Genomic DNA, 24,542 nt, shown 5'->3' on the forward strand with positions numbered 1-24,542 from the left:
GGAAACCATCAAGAAAAGAGATGGGGTGCTGCAGAAACAAGGTTTCTGACTCGATAGCTTTGCCCCCTCTCACTTTACCGGTGCCTCTCTCCTCACACAAACCAGGCTCCATTCCAGTCCCATTTTGTGTTCCACTGCAAACTCTGCAATCACATAAAGCTGCAAAACAGGTTTCCAAATCCCAGTGTAGGTCTTATAAATGATGATAAGGCTGTGGAGTTAATTTTTATTTACATAACATTTCAGGCAATCGACATAAACATTTTTAAGTTGTACGGAGGAATGTCATGGTGGTCCCAAGGCACGAATGGGCATATGGACAATCCTCCAGACAGATTTAGGGGCATCTGCTGCTACTTGTTCAGAGAAAAGCACAACCTTCTCTCTCCATATTTTTACACGTGCTTGGCTTTCAAACGTGTGAACAGTGTACACAGGCCCAGTGTTTTGCCAAAGGGAAGAGAAAGGGACACATTCCACAGGGATTTCATGGCTTGTATTCATTTCCAAACCAAGCCTATTTAATTAGGGTGAGAAGGAAAAGGGCAGGAAAAAACAACACAGGCAATGGCAAAAAAAATTTACAATAAAATATCTTTGCTCCCTTAAGCAATGGCCACCAGGATCAGCCACACTACACAAATATTCCAAGCCACAGCCAAAGGGGAACAGTACATTAAAATAAACATCAGCCACACACTGCCTTTGACAACAGACTTGAAAGAAGAACCAAAGGGGATCACACCTCACCCCTCTGACCCATGAGCAGCAACCCCTTGGCCCAGAGAAGCAGGGCAGCAGCAGCAGCAGAGCCTCCCTCTGGCACAGTGCTAAATGCTATAAGGCAGGTCAAAGTCAAATAAAATAAAATGCCCAACTGGCTTGGATCCAGATGAGAGCTCTTCTGGGCCCTGTGTTAGTCTTGGCACCCTTGCCAATGCAACCAAACTGGAGAACTCTTCAGATCATGCTGAGCTCACAGCAGTACAGACTTATTTTAGCATAAGCACCTGCCTTACAGACCAGGGAATCACTTCAAGAGGAGTAGGAATACAATTCAGCTGGATTTGTTCTTTTATGAATGCAGAAGGAAGGACAGATTTCCTACAGGGGAAAAAAAAGGACAGCATGTCTGTATGTGCTCTGGGATCCTCTCCCTCTCCACAGCTCCGAGTTCTGTGATGATGACAGTCCTATGGGGATGGAAGGGCACATCTCTTGTCTCCTACAGCTGGTGGAGAGTCTGTAAGAGCATGTGGCGAGCAAATGAACAGGAGTCAAGAGCACGGTTGGGTCTGTGGAAAGAAGGGAGAGAGAGATTTAAAATACTGAATTAAATAATGGTTTTGTGTCTGCCTTTGACTAAGCAAATAAACACTGTTTTCAATGTATTGGATGTGTATGCCCCAAAACCTACAGATTTTGCCCTCAGTTATCTTTTCCAATACCATTCCATCACTGTTGCCCAGATCACTGCTTCCCATTCAGAGCCTGCTGTGGAAAACTCTCTCTCCTGAGAGTCCAAGTCAGGAAGACATTGGTCAAGAATCAGAACATTTATTTCCATAACTATAAACAATCTGCTACTGACTTTTATCTCTGCAGCCCAGTGTCTCATTTTGGGTAGAATGATGGAGGTGGAAACCCCCTTCCCTCTCTTCTAGCAATGGATTTTTCCCATCAACTTTCATTGTTTAGAGCCCCAAAACACAGGAGATGATCCTGTGAGCACTCCAGTCTTTTCTCACCAAGTCATCTGCTATCTATAATCAGATGGTCACTTTGGTCTCAGGACTTTTAAAGTCTTTAAAAGAGGCGGCATAACCGCCTGTTACTCTTCCCTGAGGTCAAGTAACACCTGACTGGTTTTGCTGGGCTGATGCTGTTTAGGTTTTGCCTTTTTTTCTATGTTCTCTTCATACATGTATTCTTCACACATGTATTTGCAGGTCTGTAATCTATTGTATTAATGACCAGTTTTCCCAGTACTTTTCCTTTCCTTAAGCAGAAATACAAAAATTCCAGAGCACCAAGCTCCAGGAGGTACAAGACTCCATGCTATCTTGGTTGTTCTCAAGGATGAGAACAACTCTTCAAGATACATTTTCATGGACAAAGTACAAATAGTGCTAAAGGGGGGGTTCCAGAGAAGGGGCTTGACCTGGGGGGGAATTGCATCAACACTTGTCCTCCTAACTGGTGCTTCTTATCAATTATGCTAGTTTTCTAAAACCTATAAAATGTACTCGCCCCTGGGGGAGGGAGGTGGACTTTTGTGGACATCTTTCCACAACTGCCTCTGGAGGTCTTCAAATAAAGATCCCCTTTTATATTACCTCCTTACTAGAATTATCTCGAATTTTCATTTGCAGGTTAGGAAAAAGGCAAGAGGGCCACCTTTCAGGTGGCCCACAGAACATGGGCCCACAAACATGCAGAATGTCACCCGAAAGGGCCCAAGACAGAAGATGCAGTAGCGAAATCAGATTTACACAGAATAATCTGCTCCCTGAAATTAAACCATGGAAACACAGTCACAGCAGGGTTAACATGAGGCTAAATTTCTGTAATGTTTCCTCCCACTAATTTATATTTCTGTTTCTGCAGGCTAATTGCTGGCTCGGTGTCACTGAAACTTTTACCAGTCTCAGTCCATCCATTAGGGAGCTTCCTCCAAAGAATTTTAATGCAATGTTTTCAACTGTTCTGAGAATAGAAATCATTAATTTTACCTCTCTCCCACCTCACCACAACAAAATAACCTTTAACAATTAACAGCTGTGAAGCCTACTCAATCTGGGGAAAAGGGTGAGCTGAAATAAAGAGTGGAATATCTAGGAAGGAGCAAGGAGTTCACCTCCAGGTGTACAGCATATGACCAATTTCTGCAGAGGTTGTTTGGTACTTCACTCCATAGCTGCTGCTGTTTAATAGAAGCATATCCTGGAGAAGACCTAACCATTTTATTCCCCCCAAGAGCCATTAAATGCCTCATACTGAACACACAGTGTCACAAAATTACAGCTTGGAGTTTATCTTCAAAGTGGCTGGGAGACACATTTCAATTTCAGCCCTCATCTTTGGAAGATCCAGCCCTCTTTGCAATGAGGGAGCTGGTTTGATCCAGGCAGCTGCCCATTTCTGGAAATACAGAACCTGGACCACTAATATTGATCACAGACAAGATCCCTCAGCCGCCTCTCCTGACACTAAGCCTCCTCTAACAATAAAATTCTCCTTATTTGCTGTGGAGTTACCTGCCTGCCACTCTATGCTACAGACTGTTGGAAGAGACCAGTGATGTGATGCAATTCAACAGCAAAGAGCAACATAAAAAAAACCCAAACAAAACAACAAAAAACCAACCAAACACAAACCCCATCACCTCCAGCAAGTCTCAAGTGGGCAGGCAGACATCCACATACTTTCAGTATTTCCACCTAAAAACTTATGGAAAAGCACATGTGGATTCACAGCACCCTCTTGTGTCCAAAAAACCCAAATAAGGCTTGACAGCAAGCAGAGTAAGATCAATGCTGTTTACAGTCTGTACCCACAATTCTGTAATTTTTATTGAATAGAGAACACTGCCTACAATAACAAATTGTCACAAAAGGAAGGAGGTAAGTGCCTAGTTCAGAAGCCCCCACTGCAGTGAATGACAGCAGAGCTCTGGCCTAGGCAGCTACAAGGACTTTACAGCTCTAAAAGCCCAGAAGAGCTATCCGCAAACCAAAAGGAGAAAAGAAAGGAAATTCCACAAAAATGCATATTATTTTTCTGCAAGTGAAGGAATTATAGGTTTGGCAGAGTGGAATTAGGTTTGTCACAGAAACAGAGGCCAGATGATTTCTGAACATTACTAGGTCAACCAGGTAGAGGTTTAACTTTAGGATTGCAATTTTACTCTGACTGAATTCCAAGAAGAGACAAGAGACAGAGGTTAGGTGAGAAGCTGTGTGTTGGTTTTGGCTGGGATAATTTTCTTCACAGGAGGGGCTGTGTTTTGGATTTGTGCTGGAAGCAGTGCTGCTGACACAGGGATGTTTCAGTTACTGCTGAGCAGTGCTCATACAGCATTAAGGCATTTTGTTCCTCACCCCACCCCAGCAGCAAGTAGGCCCAGGGTGCACAAGAAGCCAGAGGGGACACAGCTAGGACAACTGACCCCAGCTGCCCAGAGGGATATTCCACAGCACACAGCATCATGCTTATCAGATAAAGCAGAAGGAAGAAGCCAGCTATGATGGAGCCTTCCTGGAGATAGTGGAAGTGATTCATTAATTCCTTGTTTTGCTTTGCTTACAGATGCAGCTTTTGCTTTACCTATTAACCAGTCTTCATGTCAATTCCCAAGTTTGCTCACTTTCAGTCTTCCCCTTATCTTCTCCATCCCACTGGGTTGAGAATAAATGGCTGTGTGGGGCTTTGGTGGGAGCTGGGGTGAAACGACAACAGGCTGTTTTAACTGGACTGTGGGGTTCTTGAACTGTTTACATTTACCCAGACACAAATTTAAGAGCTGTTGTCCTTGTTCCCTTATGGGAAAGCATTGTAAGAAAGGGCTGTGTTTATATAACAGAGAGAGACTGCCTGTATCTAGTGTGGATTTCATTATGGAGGACCAAAGTTTCCCTCTAAAATCACAGCTTACAACAAGTCTGTAAAGCAGAAAACTTCCACTCCCAGCATTTCCTAGCACACTGGTGGAGGCTTGGCATTACCACTGGCACATACCAGAGGAAGAGCTGCCTTCCGCTAAGGGAGGGTCTCAGCTCTCACTCAGCTTCTACAGAACCTATGAACAGCCTCATACTTCCACCAGGCGACTCTCCCCTCTTCTTTGTGTAGTGAAATGCTGGCTCTGGCTTTAATAGGGTTGGTGTTGATGAATTCATGAAGACCCAAATTTTACTCTTTATTTTGTCACATACAGCATCAGCTACAGCTGAAAAACATTTATTGGGAAAAGCCTACATGTACATGGAGAGGGGAGACAATTATCTTTTCTCAACAAAATCGTCAGGCATTGCTGCCTGACATATAGAATTAGGACAGTCAAATGCCCTAAACCAAAGTCTTTCTCCTGTATTCTCAGCTTCCAGCAATTTAAATTCCATTGTGAGGGCTGGGGCTTGATCAATAACCAAGAGCAAGGCCGCAGTGTCGGAAACAGCAGAAATTCAGTGATACAGCTGGGTAGCTTCACATGGCAAGTCCTGGCATTTCTTGCTTAAACCTATCATGATCAAGTTGGAGGTATATTTGTTCATTTGGTAAAGCACATAGTCACTGGCTTCTAAGTGCCTTAACCTGATCAACACAAAGATAGGAGGCAGCAGGCAAAGTGTTCCAGAAGAAGGGCCTCCAGTCAGCATTTGCACATGTGTAAACAAGATACTTTATTTTCCAAAACTCACCTTAGCATGGTTGGTCTTTATAGACACAAGCCACTGCTACATATCAGTTTTGACAGCTTCAGCCAGACCAACGCTTGGAAAAATTGTTTTCCCCCCATCACAACTGGCCAGCTTCCAAGCCCAGCAGAACCATGACAGATAACCAGTATTTGACTGCGCTCCTACTGTCCATGTTTCATACTGACCCCAACTACCTAATGCCTCCACTTTACACCAGCAAGGGGTCCTAAGCAGCTGCTGCTAACCCATACACCATGAAATTCAGGAACTCTTCAGCCTCATTCTGGAACCTGCTAAAAGCTGCTCTCACCCTACACAGCACACGGCGCATGCCGAGCCAATCATCAAGCTCCAAACAGATTTCAGGCCTCTGCTGTTTTGCCTGGAGTGACAATTTTGGACTGCTTCTCCTTTGACTACTGAACAGTAGTATGCAAGTCTATTTGGTGGGTTTTTTCCCCCCTAAATCTAATCAATGCTGAAGTTGACACCGATTTAATTTAGGAGAGATACGGTTTCCACAGCCATTTAATACATTAAAAAAGCTCAAGTGGGGGCAGGGCTTAGTTCTGTACCTGTTGTGGAAGTAACAACATTCAGTACAGGCAGTCAGTAAAAGCAGCTTCTTCAGTACTTGCGCTCCCCATTCAGTTCTCAGAAAAAATCACTAACTTGGTTGCTGTCACAGTAGGAAGTTCTATTTAAAAACAAATTCAGTCTTTGTGTTCTGCAGCTTTCATCTGCTAGTGTTCAGTGTCACACAGCGTAACAACTCTAGCAGAGCTCTGCTGACCCTCTTAACTCTAAAGGATGACTTGGAGGGCATAGCTAGATCCAGTGTACCCACAGCTCCCTCATACAGTGGCCAGAAACCCAGCAGGTTTCCTTAAGCTCAAAAAAGCTCTTCTGTGAGAGGTATTAGCAGTCTCTTGTTCAGAGCCACTTCCTTGCAAAGCCAACTTCCCTCTTTAGAATTTTTTTCCAATTCTGAACCTCACATACCGCAATAACCAAGATAAAATAGAGGCCCCATTAAGCTACTAATTCTCAGTTTCAGAACAGACCTATAGTGGGCTTTCACAACAGCTTACATGCAGCTATTAACCCTCCAACAGTTGCACCAACTCCCACAGAGAAGATTACATGGCAAATACAATACTCACTTTGTAACAAAAGCTGAGAGAACTGGGGCCAGGGATTTAGGGAAATAATCCTGCTGGACCATATGGTTCAAGGTCATAAGAATACCATAGAGGCTTGGTACAGTTTTGATCTTCTCTTCACTCTGACAAACAGACAAGAAATCAGACATCAGAGAACTGGGATTTGATTTAACCCACTGTAATTCACAGACAAGTAAGTCTCTGCTGAATGAAGTGCTTCCACATACTGCAGGATAGAAAGCTGGTCACTCAATTAAGTACAAGACAAAGGTAGCCAATTCCATTGTCTCCCAGCACCTGAAACAATGTATCAAGAACATTCTAGAACTTATCAACTGACAGTAGTACTAATAGGGAAAGGGAAGTAGTGAACCTGCAAGTGAAACAGTCAAATCTTCTCAGAGGCTCTGTGTCCAAGTGTTCTCCTGAGGAATTTCACCAGACCTGAGTCCATAAAGAATTCAGTTGCCTTAGCAATTTTTATTGTGTTATTCTGTAGCTCATTTTTATACCACCTCCAGCTCTTTGACAGGCTCCCTCCAGAACCTGATGCAGTGTTCCCAGACCTGGTCTCATAGTTATGTACAAGATAAAGCCAAAATATCCCCTTGCTTACATGATGCATTTGTTATTTCTTATTCCTAATGTGATGCTACTCTACGTGTCCCAACTCTTACATTGTTTTCATGTATTTTTCTACTGGCATTTCAACAAAACTCCTCATTCTGCAGACAAGACCCAGACCTGTGTTCCTGCTGTAGGACCTTGGAGTTCACAGTATTAAGAATATCTGTTGCTCACATGCTTCCAGCTACATAGGACTGAAAATGGAATATGCACCTTATCCACATGTAGGGAACTGGGGATGAATTTGACACATCACAGATGTGAATCAGCAGGTTGATCCTCCAGGGCCTTATCACCACTTCCTGTCCTAAAAGACTTCCTCAGGAGCACAGGTTTGTGCTTTGTGCCTCATGCATATTGCTACTTTCCACATGGGCAAGAGGTAGGTGGCAGTCCTCAAAACAGGCATTCTGCAGAACCAAATACCACCTTGGGTTCCATTAACCTTTCTGGGAAGTGGGAAGCTCAGTGCTGGTCCAGTATACAGTGAATACAGAGAGAGGCTAAACTGATTTTTAGGAAATTAAGTCATATGCACACATGTCAGTGAGGGTGTGAACGCCAAGCTGGAGACTACCAGAAGGACATTGACAAACCTGTTTAATAGCAGGCTGCTCTAACAGATTATGGCTTTTCTGTAGTTTAGAATTGTCTTCGACCAAGTTTATATTCTCAGCTTCCAGATCTTGAGGCAGTGAGAAACACTAACCCTTGTAGCACAAGCAGGCAAAGGTGTTTAAGGCTTTGCAGAGATAACCTCTCCACAGCCACCTCACTGAAAATAAAGCCACTAACTCTATGAAAATCACCTCACTGAAAATAAAGCTATTAATTCTATGAAAATCACAGGCTTCCTACTGACCCTCCATCTTCTCACAGAAAGTTAATTCATTGCAACTAATTATTTAACACTAGCATTTGGCAAAGAGTCTCCAAAGCATGAAATTGAATGCCATTGATCTGGCATGAGTAAATGATACACATTTTTGAGACATGCTCTCAAAAAATGCCCTAAAGGACCCCAATAACTAATAACATTGATATGACTTTTATAGTCCAGCAGCAGCATTATTGCCCTACCTGAGCCTCCCTACCTTCAGAGAATGACTGACAATGCAGAGCACATTAAAAAAGGGCACACATCCTTCATTCTAATGCAACCTTGCAATTTGCAGTTTCTGCTGGACCCTACGACTTCCATTGCCCCTGGGCACCAGGCAGGCACTGGCACCCAGCTGCTTCCATGGCAACATAATTACCCAAATTCCAGCCAGTCTGGCCTTCAACAGCCTGAACAGACCATGACTTAACTCTTTCCTGCTTCCTCACCTTAAGTAGTCCCATGTGGACCAAGAGGTTTGAGATGAATGCATCCGAATTAAATGTGGCAGAACTGAAGGCTTTTTTCATCAAGGCATCTAAAAAGAGATAAGCACATTAGTTTAATCAACACAGAAAAAGGACATTTATGGATTTAAGATGAAAATGGATCATACAGAAACTCAGCTGTTAAATTGGTTTTGTGATATAGTATCTGTTAAGATTTCATTTGTCTCTGTAGCTATAAGCTCTGAAACATTAAGACAGGTCAAACCCCTTAAGTATAAAGGGGAAAAAAAAATTTAGCACACCCAGCAAAACACACAAAGCCCACATGAGAATTCCCACACTGCCAAGCTCCAGATGCAATACACCCCAGTCCTATGCATCACCAGATGTTCTGCTCAGTGCTTTTGAGCATGCATGCTATGTGTACACATACATATAAACATGCATACAAACATGAGCAGATGAGCTAGAGCTCATCAAGAGGTAGAGTGCCTTGACTTCAAGGCCAGCAACAATTCACCTTTCATTTGAAACCACAAAGAATGAGAGAACACAATGACAAAGTTTGTTCACCTGTTTTCTGGGCTCCCTCAGGACTAATACTATGCCACAAACAATGGGCAAACCAAGGCTTTAACCTCTCATGTGTACAAGGTGGCAAGGTAACCCATTTTTGACCTCTGACCATTCTGTTTTCTTAGAATGGGCAGAATTCACTGGAGTGGCTGTAGAACAGTGCCAGACATTAACCAGGGCCCTCACTGTCAGCTGATGACTGCTTTTATCGAAGTAATTGCCAGGTTCTACCTTTCCTGAAGAAGCAGGAATACAGATAAATGGGTAAACAAACACACTTGGGACAACAGCAATACCCTTTGTTCCATTTTTTTACTGGAGACAACTCATAACAGGCATGAGCCAAGGTGCTCTAGCTTAATGAGGTGCCAACTGACTATTTTTCACTGATTCGACCCACAACCAACTGCAGAGAGCTATTGTGTCACTGTCTGTAAAACAAGAGTTTCACCATGGCTATGAATTCCAAACCAGGGAAATGCACAGTACACCACTTTAAGTGGTCTTCACAATAATTGAGCCAATTCTTTTGCACAGTAATGATGGGTAGCTCACGTGTGGGAGAACTGAACTGCTGGGGGATTTGAAAAAATGAAAGACAGTGATCAGATGCCCAGGATTGGCTGGAAATCCCTATTTCCAAGCAAAATCATGAAGGGATATACTAGTAGTCCACACACTAATCAGACCTAACCCAAACTACTACTCCAATATAGTGTGAGAAATGGTCCCTTCTTGGAACATTGGTTTCTGTGTCTTGCCCCATGTTGGAAATATCTGCTTCCTGAAGAAATTAAAGATAAGAGACATCAACTAGGAGGTCTCTCTTTACCATCTCATAACACTACACTAGGGAGGCTACTTCCTGCAAAATGCTTTTTAAATAAACAGCCTTGGAAAGGTAACTGACCTCAAAATACAGAGCTACTGGCTATGGACAGCCCAGCATCAAGGAGATGCAGTAAAGGCAGCATCAGGCAACTACAACAGGGACAGGCTTTGGCAGCACAAGTATGCCAGGTTCAGAATCAATCTTCCACTCTACACAACAGCAGGGCACAGCTTGGCACTTTGTTATCTGCCAGGGACAAAAAGGCCCAATGGCCTGGCTCACAGGGGCCTTGTCCTCCTTGCAGAGGTGTCTGTGGCACTGAACCAGGTCACACCACAATGGGAAGAAAGGCCCAATCACCTGTTGTTTCATGCACTGCTGTTTTCACTGGGGCTTCATCTTTGAAGACCGAGGATATCCTTAGGAGGGTTGCAACTACTTTTTCTACATCAGATGTATCTGTCTGAAAGGGAAAAAACAGAGATCAGTTAACTGCTAGACAGCTACACAACATGAGTCTCTGCTAGGGCTATGGAAAGAATTCCAGTCTTTAGCTGAGTGGCATCAGCTTTGCCTTGGCCATATCAGAAGGCACAAACAACACAAACAATTATTTTATGTAGAAGCTCTGATGCCAGTTTAAGCATTATTTGCATCATCTGCTTCCATCAGGTTCTTTGGGATCACTGGAGAAAAGATGCAAATCTAGATCAACTTATCACCTTTGGCAATTAAACAATTTTGCAAGGAAAATCAAGCCCAGACAAGCACCAGCTCACCTACCTGCTGAGCTATCAGGACAGAGCACTTTGGTCCTAGTCGCAGCAGCTTCTCTGGTGATGGGAAAGCAAGGAACGTGGCAACATCCACAGGAGGAGATGGCACTGGAGTTGAAGCCTGAAACAGGTGGAATTCATCTCAAGTTTATTCTTGGAAGTAAATCAATTGGTTCAGCAAAAGCAGATGGGACAGCTCAGGGCACAGCTATGCCAGGCCAGAATCTGTTCTCTTTGAAGACAGCCTGAGGCTGACCTAAGCCCAGAGCTGAAGTGGTCAGGACATGCTAGCACAAGGGCATGGCACTGCATGTCCAAGGTCCCCACCACTTTCTGAACATGGAAGACTTTTGCTACCCATGTGTTGCTACAACCGCTACTCAGCCTTTCCCTCCACACACGTGTACAACACGCGCACTTTAACAAAACACATTTTTCAGCTAATCCATTTTATTTCCTGAATGTTATCTCCCTGGTACAATAGTGCCAGCCTATGCAGGAATGTGACTGCCTGTCAGCACTTCAAGGTCAGACTCCACCATCTCACTTCCTCCTTTACTCTTCTCCAGCTGATGAAACCAAAAATCTATCCGGCAGTAAGCTCACCTGTGAATCAATTATCTTCTTAGGAGTCAGTGACTCCTCTTCTTCTGCTCCTCTCTCCTTCAGCTGTTGCTGTTCCTCCTCCTCTTCCTCCTCCTCATCTTCATCTTCCTCCTCCTCATCATCATCCTCCTCTCCTTCATCATCACTAAGGTTAGAATGTTACACATTCCATTAATTACACACCTGGAATTCCTGTACACTGGAACTCCAAATTGTCAAGAACAAAAGATCAGCCTCTCCTCAAAGTCCTACTGCAAGAAGCGCATCTCACCTAAAAGACACCAACAGGACACTCAGACATCACTACCCAGAGAACAGCAAGAAAAGATCAAACACACCCAGTTACTTATGCTGAGGTGAGTCCATCAATGAAAACAAGACAAGTTTAATTCTTGGCTGTGCTCCACACTCATATCAACATCCACTAGCAATGAGAGAGTTATTTTAAAATGAAACAGGTCAATGAAAGTGTTGATGAAAATTGTCAGAAAACTTCCAATTTAAACTCTTGGTACCATGCCTACCTCAAAGATCCCAGCACTGATGCCATATTGAAGCCTTCAAGGATCTCATGGAGTTGTTCGCACACCTCTTCTCCCAGACAGTTACCTAGTTTGACAGAGGAAAGTGGACTTGACACATGCACACAAGTTTGCTCTTCAGGACTTACCTGTATATTCTTGTCCATCTCTTTTCTGAAATCAGTTACATGCCAATACTGCACAACACCTTAGAGGCAGCAACACAAAACTGCACTTATCGGACAGAATCAAACAGTTAAACAAATTTCAGCAGCATTACACAATGGTTGGAGATGAAAAACCCCTAATGCTTCAGGAGTTTGAGAGACTTCCTATTATTTCTCTAAATAGCTCTTGTTCCTAGTGATTCTAAAACAAGGACACACAACACAGCACCAGTGAAATGCAGTGACCCAAGGTATGAACAGCAAAAGCCAACAAAAGTCAAAGTAATCACACTCTTCTGCACAGCTGCACATAAATGTTCTCAAGGTCATGCAAGTTCAGCTACTGAGTACTGTTTTTGTATGCTGACAATTGAAATAATAGAATATATGGTTCCATCAACATTCTTCCTAGTGGTTTCTCATTGGAATCAAACCATACATATTTTGATCCAGCAAACCTACATACCATTGAGATCCAACTTCTCCAGCTCTGTCTTATCTTCAATAGCTTCAGCAACAGTCAAAGCAGCATCTCGCTTGATCTCACAGAAAGACAAATTCAGTTCCTAAAAATGCAGAAGGACATTTTGTCTGCAGAATTCCTATTAAGATCTATCATACCCGTAAATTTCATGTCCTCACAAGTGTCCTGGAAAAACTCATTTGAAGAGGCTCCCAGAAAAAAAAAAAGTTATTAATTGAAAATAAAGCCTGACATACTCCTAAACTCATATACTTGAAAAGGGAATTTTGAAACATACTAGTAGTTACAAGCAGCACTACTAAAGGTGGCCATTTCACAAATCACTGCTCACCTAAAAGGTAGCAGACATTTCAGTCCTTAGCAGTCAGCTGACTGGAGATCTTCTCTTATCAAGGGTCTCAAGAGCACTCCAAAACTCCCATTCCACTATGTCCAACAGAAAAAGGGCAGCTACTGTACTAAACAGATTGAACATTTCCTTTGACACCACAGTTGCAAGTTAAGGCCTTCAAAAAAAAAAAGCCATGAGCGGTACTACTTCTGAGAGACTCAGCCAACAGAGAAACCATGTGGACTAGTAAGAGTCAAGTAATTCAACAGCCAGACACCATCCCCCCACCATATCACATTGTGCTCAACCAATCCCTTCCTGAGAAGGGATTGAATATTAACAGGAGAAGGGAAACAGTCCTTGAACAGAAAGAATCAGCTGCAATTGCTTCATGCTACCTTCCCTTAACCATTTCTGCTCTGGGAAAAATGACTTAACTTCTGTCTGTTGATCTCAATACACCATTACTTAAGTATGCTTGGGAGATTCAGACAAGTTCCAGTAGAACCAGCAGAAGCCCAAGCAAGGAATCACACACCACAGAGAACCTACTTCTTTCTATAGGCTCATACACACAAATAGGTATTAGGTTAATTCCTGTCTTTGACTGCAAGATTAGGAATCATATGCTCAGCATCTATCTCAGGGTAGTTATGACTCATGGCAGGTGTTTCTAAAGATCCTAGTTTGCTGATGTTATTAATTTGACTTCAGCCTATCCAGAAAGTCGTCAGATTCCAGTCCTGCAAACACTGATGCAGCAGGCTGTGGTATCACCAAAAAACTAAAAATATTTGGACCCTTGATTGATGCTCTAACAAAGAAAAAGCATTAACTGTATGAGCTATGAAATGCTGAAAAGACAAGCTGCTCATCAAGTCCCCTTCATGTCAGTCCCCATTCTTGAAGCTCTGGGAAGTTGTAATAGCAGGTACTTCCATTATCAGATTTCTTGAGTAGCACTTACTGAGTTGAGCCAACAGCTGCAAAAACATCAAGCAAAGACTAACCAGATCACTGGTACACCTCCACATAGCACAGCCCTCACTGGATGGTGGGATGCCGCTGACCTATATCACAGCTTGCTGCTTCTGAGCACAGAGCCTGCACCGAATCCTACCTTAAAGTAATCCTATCTTAAAGTAATCAGTAGTGGTAGGAGAATGAACAGAAAAACATGAAATGAAAAACATGGCATTTTTCAAAAGAGCTGAACAGCAAGGAGACAATACCTTTAATTTATGAAGCCCTTCTTTAACAGCATCAGCAATAGCAACAGCACCCTTGGAACGCACCAGGCAGTCCCCAAAGTTGATCACTTCAATCTGACGAAGTGCCTTCAGAGTCTGCAGAGCAAAACAGCAGAGATTTGAAAATAGACACGCATGTAAGTGAACATCCTATTACTTCTGGAATGCCATCTTTCCTATTGCAACATGACATGGTTCCACCAACCCAAAGGTGCTAATACCGACCAGACTTGAGACAAAACCCAAAACAACTGCTTAAAACAACTCACCTCTGCCATGGCCACAGCTCCTTTCTCTGTGAAGGTGTTGTCATTCAAGTTTATAACCTTAAGCAGTGGGTTGACGGCAAAGGCCTGTGCCAGTGCCGTTATGCCAGGATGGTTAATTCCATTCTGTGGCATATGGACCTCTTCTAGAGTCCCAATGATCTGGGAAAGGATGTAGACAAAAAAAAAAGCTTTTAGAAAGCATTCAGCTTCAATTCAACTTCAGCTTGAGAGTATACTGCTCCCCTTTTAGAATTTACTTAAAATTGTTTTGAGTTTCAAAACTCCATTGGTTCTCCTGCAGTGAATTATTTACCAGCAATTCTGTCACAAATCTAAATTAAATCACAGATGCATGGCAAGTATCAGATAAACACAAACCCTTGATTCAAAGAGACAAGTATCGTTGTCCTAAATAACTTAAAACAAGAGTTCTTCACCTGTGGTTCAAGAACACTGAAATACACCACACAACATCACTTCAATTTTCTAATTAAAATCTACATGTAGCACTGACCACAGAAACAAACATGTAAGAAACCTAGTACAAATATGGTTTATGGACTAAACAGCATGTCACATAACACAGTAATTAACCCCATTTTGATAGTGCCACTCAATTTTGATTCTCCATGAATCACATAGTTATACAACTCTAGTATTTCAGAAGTCTTATTTTTGCCATCACTACTGATTAATCCAAATCACATCTAGGCAGTTCTTTACAAAAAAAGTCAACCTGTAACCTGCAATATCATTGTCAATATGCATTGTAATTCAGAAGTCACTTCTAGCAACAACTGAAGTATGAAGAGGGAATTAGGTGGCCCCAATCACAGTGAATTGTCTTCTTCCCACAAAAGTGCAAGTGGCCAGTGACAGCTAGAGAAAGCCAGACAACAGTTCAAGCTCTGACTAGATAATCCTAGCAAAAACACTGGGCTGCTTTTGCCAGATGACTGAACAAAGCAGAACTCAAGAGAAAAACCTGGGATACCCACCCCAGTGCCAGTCAACAACCATTAGCATAGAGAGAGGAAAAGGAATAGGACTATTAAATTACTCAGGAGATGACTATTTCTCCCTCAGGTAACTACTTTACATAGTGACCAGCTATGTGTTTGGAAATTTAGGTCACAAAAACACTCAGTCAGCAATTCTAACTCCACTTGTTGAAGACTCCAGTTTCAGCAGCAAGAAACATTGTGACTTCAGTGAACAGACCACCAGCTCCTGCCTCCTAGCTGATGCAAACTCTCCATGCATCATCTTTAACACTAACACTGAATCATACCTTGCTCCAATTTGCTGGCAAAGCAGCTCTGGTTTGATACTCACCCCAAAGGCTTCAGCCAGGGCAGTGGTACCATCATTCTCCAGACGATTTCTGCCAGCCACAAATATTTTTAAAGCAAGAGGCTTGCCCTGGGCACTTGATTTCCTGTGACACTCTTTCAGAGCAGCTGCCAATATCTAAAGATAAAACAAGCAGCTTATACTCCCCCAGCATATCACTCTACAGGAATTCTACTGTGTTTTGTAGATCCACCTCTTGAGAAATACTTTGAGCATCACTGACACATACCTGTTTCTACAACAGGGTATACAATAAAACTGTCTCTACCTGCAACACTTGCACAATGGTCTCAGGCAAGAATTGATAGTTTTGCAACACTTAAACACACTGAGCCATCAAGAACATTTTGCTTCTCATCAGGTAAGCTTATATGGGTAGGAAGATGACAATGAGCTACCACTACACACTTGAAGCAAAGGAATTCTGCTGGGCTGTCCTGGGAAAAAGCACTCACAGGAGGTCAGATCCTTCTCTACTTAGCCCTGTGAAATGCACCCAAGCACAGTGTCCAGGCTCCCACATGGATTTAATGGGAAAAGTCCAGCAGAGGGTACCAAGGACAATTGAAGAACTGGAGAATTTTACTCATAAGGATAATAGTGACCCCTGAGATTATTAAGGCTGGAGAAGAAAAGGCTCTGGGGAGATATTATCCATGTGTAAAAATAGCCAGCATGACAAGGAGACAAGGTGGTATAAAGAAGGCAGAGAGTCCGACACAACTGCACACAAAGTGCAGAGAAAACACCATTTTAACACAAACTCCCTTTTTTTACTGTGAGGGCTGTTCAACACTGGGAAAGGCTATTCATAGAGCTTGTGAAGTCTCCATATTCAAAACCTGACTAGACCAAGCTTGAAGAACCTGGTGTACTTGTAGTTGCCTTAAGCAGGGGAGTTTGCCATCACGAAAGATTGCTTCCAGCTTCATTCCCAAAGGAGATAACCCTTACCTTCCCACCACCAATGCCCATGCCACAGTTATTGAGCTTGAGTTCCTGCAGAGTGTAGCATGCAGGGCTCTTCAGCAGAGCCTCAAAGCCACGCACACCGTCTGGCCCAAAGGCATTGTCACTCAGGTCCAACTCCACTAGCTGGGCTCCAGCAGCTATGAGTGCATCCCCCAGAGAGATCTGTAAGGAAAACAGATGGCAGTGCGAGGGAATAGATTACCTTTTAGTGACAGCATCACTGCAGTGGCTAGGTATGACAGTGATGCTGCAAAAAAAAAAATTTCCACTTGGAAGACATTCTGCAAAGCTGCATGGGGAAATAAAGCTTTACTGCTAAATACAGAGAGGAAGTTGCAAAAATAAAGCAAAAGATAACCACAAAGCAGTTACCAAGACACTATCCCATCTTTTTAGGTCAAATATTTTTCAAAGTCAATTTCCTGGTCCACACTGCTGAAAGAAATACTGTCTTCATCAATGCTGAGTTTATGTTCTGGATTCAGAGGACTCGGAAATGAGGAGCACTGTAATGGTCTTAGAAGACACAGCTATATGATTTACTTAGAAAGTTTAGCTCTCACTTTATCCACTGGGTCATGAAGATGGTTTTTCCCAGTGAAAAGCTCCTTCACCAGCATGGACTCACACTTAACCTTTAATTGACTCCTCTCCATCTCACACAGGAAGAGTAGAAGAGAACCACTCACCTATTCTGAGACATTTAGTGCTAACAGCACAGAGAAGGATCAGCTCTGTACCAAAATACAGACTCCCACAAAAAGCACGACAGGTGAGAAAAGAGGTTATATTAGTCAGAAATCTCAGATCTAGTTTTTACTTACCAAAGCAGGAGGGATCTCCGACCTTAGCCTGCCTGTGAACATGTCACTCCAATGACACCTCTAAAATAAGAAGTATACAGATAAAACCCACTAAAATATTTAGGTCAGCTCAGCTGTAATAAACATTTACACATACAAGATGCTTTACATCACTGGAGACAGCTTAATGCTGTCTCCCTTCCCTTGGGTTGTCATTTGATTGTACTAAAGAGCTGCAAGAATCGTGTTACAATCACTTCACTTGCAAGGACAAAGTAACAAATTCACACTTATAAACATTATACAAGAACTCTTGCTTGTGTTCAAGCTGGAGTTATTTTCTGCTGAGAAAATTGCCGTTGAAAAAACTATCAGGAAACAGAAGAATACATTAGCAATGCAGATTTTACTAAGGTATGAAGTGCAACAACCTGAACTTACTTCAAATGCCACACTTGGGTGATTAATGCGTATCAATGTCTCATATCACTCTCCTTCAAGGGATAGTGTAGTGCCTCTAGTAGCACAGCATCCCCTTAACATTAGGCTAGAGTAATAGCAGGAAAACATAGCTTGAGCAAAGACGAGCCTCCTGTTGCATTTCTTCCCTACTGAGACATTCTCTGAAGACTCACTCTCCATAAGATTCGACTCAGTTTTTCAGAGAACTTAATTTGAACTGAGTATTTTGTTGCCATGGCTTTGTTTACAGATGCTGGCTTCAGTAGAGGCTCTTCCTCACACAGCTTCCCAGCTTTAAGACTGGAAGCCTTCTAAACAGGAAGTTAGGAATGCAAAAGGTATTCCCATTATCCTCAGGTGTCCAAGTTATGCTGTATTTTCCTAAGATTGCTCTTCCTCCTGGAAGAGCCACCAAGCAAGCTTCAGGGGTAACTCAAGGTAGGTCTCCGCAGTAAGAGCCTAGAGAGGCCTTCAATATTTCCACATTATTTCTTCCCCTCGACTATCCCCCAGTTAAGAATCTCACCTTAAGCTCACTTTTCTTCTCCAAGGCTTTGGCAATAACCTTTGCTGCCTCCACACCCACTGTGTTGCCTTCCAGGCGCAAGGCTTCCAGGCCATCAAATTCCTCAATTTGCTTGATCACTTCTTCAGCTGCAAGAAGCAGATAATCTAGTTGGTCCTTTAACCATTGTCTTGGTTACCACAGTAACCCTGAGATCCAGTAAAACTTGGTCAACCTCTAGCAAAAACAGCTAGAACAACGCCTGAAACAGCAATGGGAACAGAGCTGAAGTGTCAGGTCACCAGAAAGAACACACTCCATTCCCTACCCTGCCTTCACATAACTCTATTGTTCTAGTCTCATAGCCATCCTCCTATTTGCAAAAGTAGGTTTCTTTACTTCCCCAATAAAATCATTCTGCCATTCAGCACATGCTTTAAAAGCTAGAGTGCAAGTCCCTGGAGAGGTGCAGAGACTAAGTTAAAAGCTGACAGGCATTAGTGTCACATCAACAGGAAAAAGTTCCCACCGACTATCAGAATTAATGTCGGTTTAGCAAACATGTCAGGGTGGAACAATTTAGCTCTACAGTAATCCTAGGCTAGGCAAAGAAGCAAGCTGCAGTCTCTCCTGTCAACGGGCACTTGCTATTGTTCCCAAGCTCCAAGGCCTTTCCTCATAGTACAATGCCTTTGAACTACTAAACCAATCTATAAAAAAGCTCCACCTTTGGCATTAGCAAAAAAAAACCCCAAAAAACTATATAGTATATATACAATATATATTATTTGCTATATACTACAGAAAGAAACAAAAAAGAAAGAAATCAAACTATTGCAGCAGGCTAACCTATGAGCCCATTCCTCTGTGCCCATCTTGTTCCAAGAGCTGTGATACACTTGTTTACTCTTTTTAAAAGGAGCACTGACTTCTAACGCCCAGTAACTGTCAAAAGCACTTAGAGCGAACACCGAGAACACAACAACTGCAAACCAGGCACCCAAATCGCAGTTCGAGTGGCTGCAGCACTGCCAAGGCTCCAGGTCAAAGCAGGGTACCAGAAGGGCAGGAAACATCCCTATCAGAAGCAGCTGTAGCTGACAGACCCCTGCATGGCAGATATGACAACTTGTCCATGCAGGATTAGCAGAAAGTTTACCACAAGGTTTTACAACTTCAGGGACATGCTTCCAAAGCACAAGGGTATTTCCTCTTACCATCTTCAGCTGTGTTGAGTTTAAGGCTCTGGCCTTTGAAGCTCAACTGTCCACCACCCACTTTGGTTTTGGCAAGCGACTCTGCAAGCTTAGTGATGTCTTCTGAGGCCATTGTCCCGCTTTTCCCAAAAGGTAAGAACTGTCAAATAAAAGAAACTATCATCATAAAAATTCTCTAACTACAATACATAATCTACACAAATAACCATATTTATTTGAACACTGATGTGGTTTTTGTTAGTCAGATATCTAATTGAGTTTTCCATGTCATAACTTACTTTTCCCCAGAGCTCAATTAAGATAGCTAAGCTAGATTAATACTCCAAAGCCAGCCAGTCGATGGTGCTGATTCTTCCAACAGTGACAATATACTTCATAAATAAACAGTAGGTAAAACTATGGATTAAGGCCACATTAAGACGTTACTCCTTGTGCAAGATTAACAATTACAATGCAATATCCCTCTTGTTTCAAACTCCATCCTTTAATTATATGTGCTGCATGCTTCCCCTGCTCTCCAAATCAAGCCAGCATGAACACAGTTGCTTTTCCTTTTCAGTGATATTCCCAGAAGTGCCCGTGTCAGCACAGTTCCAGAACCATCGAGTTGCTGAAAACATTGTGTGTGCTGCATACAAAACTCTCTCAGCTTCCTGGGTGCTCTTTCCTTTCAGATGTTCCACACAAATCCATCACACATTAAACAGGATGATCTAACACTCAAAATAAATTAGTGAGCATCTAGCCTTGGGGCAGATGTTTGAAGCTAGCCATGGCTGGTAGCATCTGCATAGCATTATTTAATGAAAATTAATCACTGTCTGAAGGAACTGGCCTCCATCCATTGAGCAGGATAAACAGAGTACATTTCTTATCCCGCTGTCTCTGCTGGGATAAAAGGCTACACAGAACTAATGCTTAGAAACCACACACTTAGACTTTAGACATCAGAAGGGATGAAGTTCCATTCCTACAACAGAAAACTGGTTCCCTTCCATTCCTGTCTGATTAGAAACGACCCCACACTCTTGTAGCTGCTTGAGGTCAACGGTGCTGGTTTTAAAATACCCTCTATATGAAAGCTGTATATTTTCCTCCACATACTCTTCTCCTGATACCCATCTGTGAAGACTCCAGCTTCTCCACAGTATGACCTCTTTTCAGGGGTCTTTAATTTTAATATCACTTTTGGAAACAAGGGGTGAAAGTCTCCAAGGCTGAAGAACATAATTTTTCTAGGATGCCTATCCTCTCAGGTAGGTGCTGCCAGTAGAAAGAAACTGATGCCTACTGAGGCTACCTGAACAGAGGCTAGATGGTGTTAAATGAATAAAGTAGGTATTTATTAAAAGGCCTTCAAAGTATACAGCTGGGGCAGTACAAGAGCCTGGCTGTGGCTCCACCCAAGATGGATGCCTGATCACGAGGTTTCACACTTTTATGAGTTTTGGTCCATTGACAAATTGGGGTCAATTGTCCAATTTCAGCTTCAGGTTACCAAGTCCCATCCTCCCGGATGGCTCTCCTCAGTTTGCTGTTGCTCACAATTTTTGGGTCTGAAGGTGCAACAGTGTCCTTGGTTCTCAGGCTGGAATAAGATTGTTTGGTCTACATGAAAGCTCAAACTTAAGGCATCAAACCCACATAACTTACTCCACTCCTACCAGACACCAGGATACCAAAATCAAGGACACTCCCAGCCTCTGCCAATCTAACACCGAGAAGAAAGAAAAAGAGGACATCCTCCAAACCATGAAGGCTTTACAAGACAGGGACAGAAGTTAATATCTGCAGAAGTCAGTGTGTCCACCTCGTTCAATTAACAACTTTACTCTTAAAAATCAGTTCCCATCTACTATGATCATCTTCCTTACAGATGTTCACATCCACCTGGCTTCTCTTTCCCTTCAATCTCCTTTGTTGTTCTTCACCTTACATATAGACTACCTCCTAAACTCAATATACACATCCTGAAGCATGTTTTACAGCACATGTCACCCACACCCAACTGTCAACCTACCACAGGTCTCTTTACTGTTAATTCTTCCGCTGAGAAAGCTCTTGGGAAAAAAAAAAAAAAAAAAAAAAAAAAAAGAAGAGTTAGCCTGTTTGGCAAACACAACCAAGAAGATCTGGAAACGCCTAAAGACACGTTTCCTTTTCACTTAAGGGCTGTATGAAACTTTACGTTCCCCAACGATCCAAAAGGTTAGTTAGAGGAATACTTCAATTACAACACTTCGTCGACCCCGACGGCCAACACGCCGGCTACCGGCTGTGCGCGCAGCACCGGGGCAGCTGGCAGCGCGGGGCGACAGCCCGAGGTCCCCGCCCCGCCAGCTCCTGACAGCCCCGCAGCGTCGCTCGCTCCAGGGGTGGCCGAAGGCTCCTCTCTTCCCCCGCGGGAGCTGCCCCCCGCCCCACGCAACGGGGCCCAAAGCACGGCCGGAACGCCCCTTCCCGCTCCGCGCGGGGAGAGGAGCCCGCGGCCGGACACGCGCGACGCGAGCGGGAACCCCCGCCTGCGCGTCGGCGGGGCGCGCGTGGGAGCGCCCCCCGCAGGCGGGGCGGAGAAGCGCGGCAGCCCGCGGGATCGCCCCCTCTCACGCAGGCCCCCTGCGCCGGCCGCCAACGGCGGCGGCTGCCGCCTCTCCCCTCACCTCACCTCCTCGGGGATGCCGCCGCCGGGGAAGGCGCGGGAGCCTCACGCCGCCGCCGCGCCGGGGCCGCTGGGTGACGGGTGGGCGGGGGAGGCGGAGGATTTGAACGCCGGCAGTTCTGCTCCCCGCTCCGGGATTGGCTGCCGCGTCGTGACGCCACGGGACGCGCTCCGCCGCCGCACCGCAGCCGGTGTCGCCACGCCGGGCGCGGGCGGGGCTGCGGGGCGCGCGCGGCGGCGGCCGCGGGGCACGCCGGGGGCTGTAGTCCTGTTCCTGCCTTCGGCCCCGGGTGCGGCCGGCGGCCTGAGCGGGGCTGGGCCCGGGCCGCGCTCACAAGCCCCGTTCGCGGAAGTGTCGCTGGGGAAGCTCCCGCCAGCCCGCAGGGGGAACACGAGCGCCTTCTGATGAGAAGCGTCGCCTGGATAATGGCCCTGGGGTCTCCTGTTCGTACTCGCATGTTACTGTCAGACCGTTCTGCTAAAGAAGGCATTTCACAGAATCACGGAATCTGTTAGCTTGGAAAAGATCTCTGAGATCATCGAGTCCAACCTATGATCAAACAACGGCTTATCAACGAGACCATGGCACCAAGTGCCGCATCCAGTCTTAAAACACCTCCAGGGTCGGTGACAACAGCACCTCCCTGGGCCACCCATCCCAACACTCAATCACCCTTTCTGTGATAAAATTCTTCCTAATGGCCAACCTGAACCTCCAGTGGCACAGCATATGACTATGTCCTCTCATCTGCTGCTTTCACCCTGGAGTGCCAAGTCAATCCTGGTTCAGGATGGAAAAAAAGCCTTGGTTTGTGTGACAGCCTTGTGTGCACATTGTGCATGACATTTTCTTCCTGAGTTTAGAACAAAAGTACATTGGATGAGGCAGAGTGAGCTGTGCACAGACCTGCCTGCTACTGCCGTGGGTTTGCACAGCGCCTCTGTCCCTTCTCTGCCACCTGCAACCTACGGGCACCAATGTAGGTGGCATGCCAGGTGGCAGATACCTGGCAGATGCCGCTATTGAGCAGGGCCATAGGTAGGATTTATTCTGCTGTTTAGTCCCAAAACATTCTAAGAGGCATTTTCCAGTCTCTCACAAGTTTCCCAGCTGCGGTTTTAATAAGCAACAGCAAATGCTTGTATGGACCCAAGGAAAGAATGTCGGTATTTGATGGTGCTGGGTGACCAGCCTCATAAATAGTAAGACAAGTTACTTTTGCGACTGAAGAAAATGAAGAACGATTTAGACACTAGACTGTGGCTGCATGTGAGAAGCATAAAGCTGTGAGAATACATACAGCTGATGAGGAGTTAAATTAGTGTGGTCTCGAGAAGGAGCTTGAACCTGAAAATATAAGCAAGAAATTTGGCACTGGATATAAGTTCCTCACAATTTTTAGTAATAAGCAGGATCTTATCAAATACATCAGATTCCCTTCCTTGTCATTCCCAAATACTGGTTTTGCCAGAGGGGCAAGAACAAAGGCATTGACTATAGGTGCAGCTATATTGGAATGTAGGTGTACCATGCCATTATAGGATAGATCCATACATTCATTCTTCCTAAAAATAGCTTTATATATCAAAGCAACTTCTATGACACTGTATCTGGTTTGTAGCAGGGGTTTGCAGTGTTTGACTCTCGCTGACTACCTGCACATGAGACTGAGACCTCAATAACTGCACTTGCAAACTGTGAAAATCTTCGGTTTGCAGTGTTTGACTCTTGCTGACTACCTGCACATGAGACTGAGACCTCAATAACTGCACTTGCAAACTGTGAAAATCTTCGTGTTAACTGCTAAGGAAAGATTGTACTTCATGAGAGGAGTGGTACATGCCAAATCATGACCTTGCAGGACACCTCCCAGTCTTAGAGACAAAGGAAATTGGGATGGAGGAAAGCACAACATGACTTTCAACTGAGAAATGCAGTCTTGGAAATGAATGTTCTTAAATTAAAAACTAGTGTTTATTCCAGCATAACTTGATTGTGTGTATGTTTTGGTTTTGTTCCTTTTTCCTCACCTCCTCTTAACCTTTCTTCTCATCCACCAGTGAGATCTTTTCCTTTCACAGGTGCTGCAGGGCTGGAGGTGTCCTGGGCTCTGTGACTCATTTGGTGATGGCTCTGTAGGGCCGCCCTCCCACTGTGATCTGGCATGCTCTCCCGGTGTTCACTTTCTGCCTCCAGACCCGCTCCACCTTTCTTCTGCC

At 44.1% G+C, this 24,542-nt stretch overlaps 1 protein-coding gene and 1 long non-coding RNA gene across 4 annotated transcripts; both read right to left on the minus strand.

Annotated features, from left to right (window-relative positions):
* Positions 1-824: 824 nt before the first annotated feature.
* RANGAP1 (Ran GTPase activating protein 1) lies at positions 825-19,827 on the minus strand. Of its 3 annotated transcripts, none has more exons than XM_068191380.1 (15): positions 19,664-19,827; positions 18,468-18,595; positions 17,501-17,560; positions 16,659-16,838; positions 15,687-15,821; positions 14,352-14,510; positions 14,065-14,178; positions 12,484-12,583; positions 11,861-11,938; positions 11,330-11,487; positions 10,731-10,844; positions 10,308-10,410; positions 8,540-8,628; positions 6,584-6,705; positions 825-1,295 (listed from the first exon to the last, which is right to left on the minus strand). In XM_068191380.1, exons 1-15 carry the CDS (start codon positions 19,773-19,775, stop codon positions 1,226-1,228), a joined length of 1,722 nt encoding a protein of 573 aa, XP_068047481.1. In that variant the 5' UTR covers positions 19,776-19,827; the 3' UTR covers positions 825-1,225. The 3 variants fall into 3 exon arrangements, with proteins under 3 accessions (XP_068047481.1, XP_068047482.1, XP_068047483.1); XM_068191381.1 differs by having other exon boundaries at positions 11,330-11,474; positions 11,854-11,938; XM_068191382.1 differs by lacking the exon at positions 6,584-6,705 and having other exon boundaries at positions 1,147-1,295.
* LOC137474632 (uncharacterized) lies at positions 5,900-6,143 on the minus strand. The gene is made up of 2 exons (XR_010999440.1): positions 6,024-6,143; positions 5,900-5,965 (listed from the first exon to the last, which is right to left on the minus strand). It is a non-coding gene; the product is annotated as an uncharacterized lncRNA (long non-coding RNA).
* Positions 19,828-24,542: the final 4,715 nt, after the last annotated feature.

Source organism: Anomalospiza imberbis, chromosome 5, assembly GCF_031753505.1.
Source record: "Anomalospiza imberbis isolate Cuckoo-Finch-1a 21T00152 chromosome 5, ASM3175350v1, whole genome shotgun sequence".
Classification (NCBI taxonomy): domain Eukaryota; kingdom Metazoa; phylum Chordata; class Aves; order Passeriformes; family Viduidae; genus Anomalospiza; species Anomalospiza imberbis.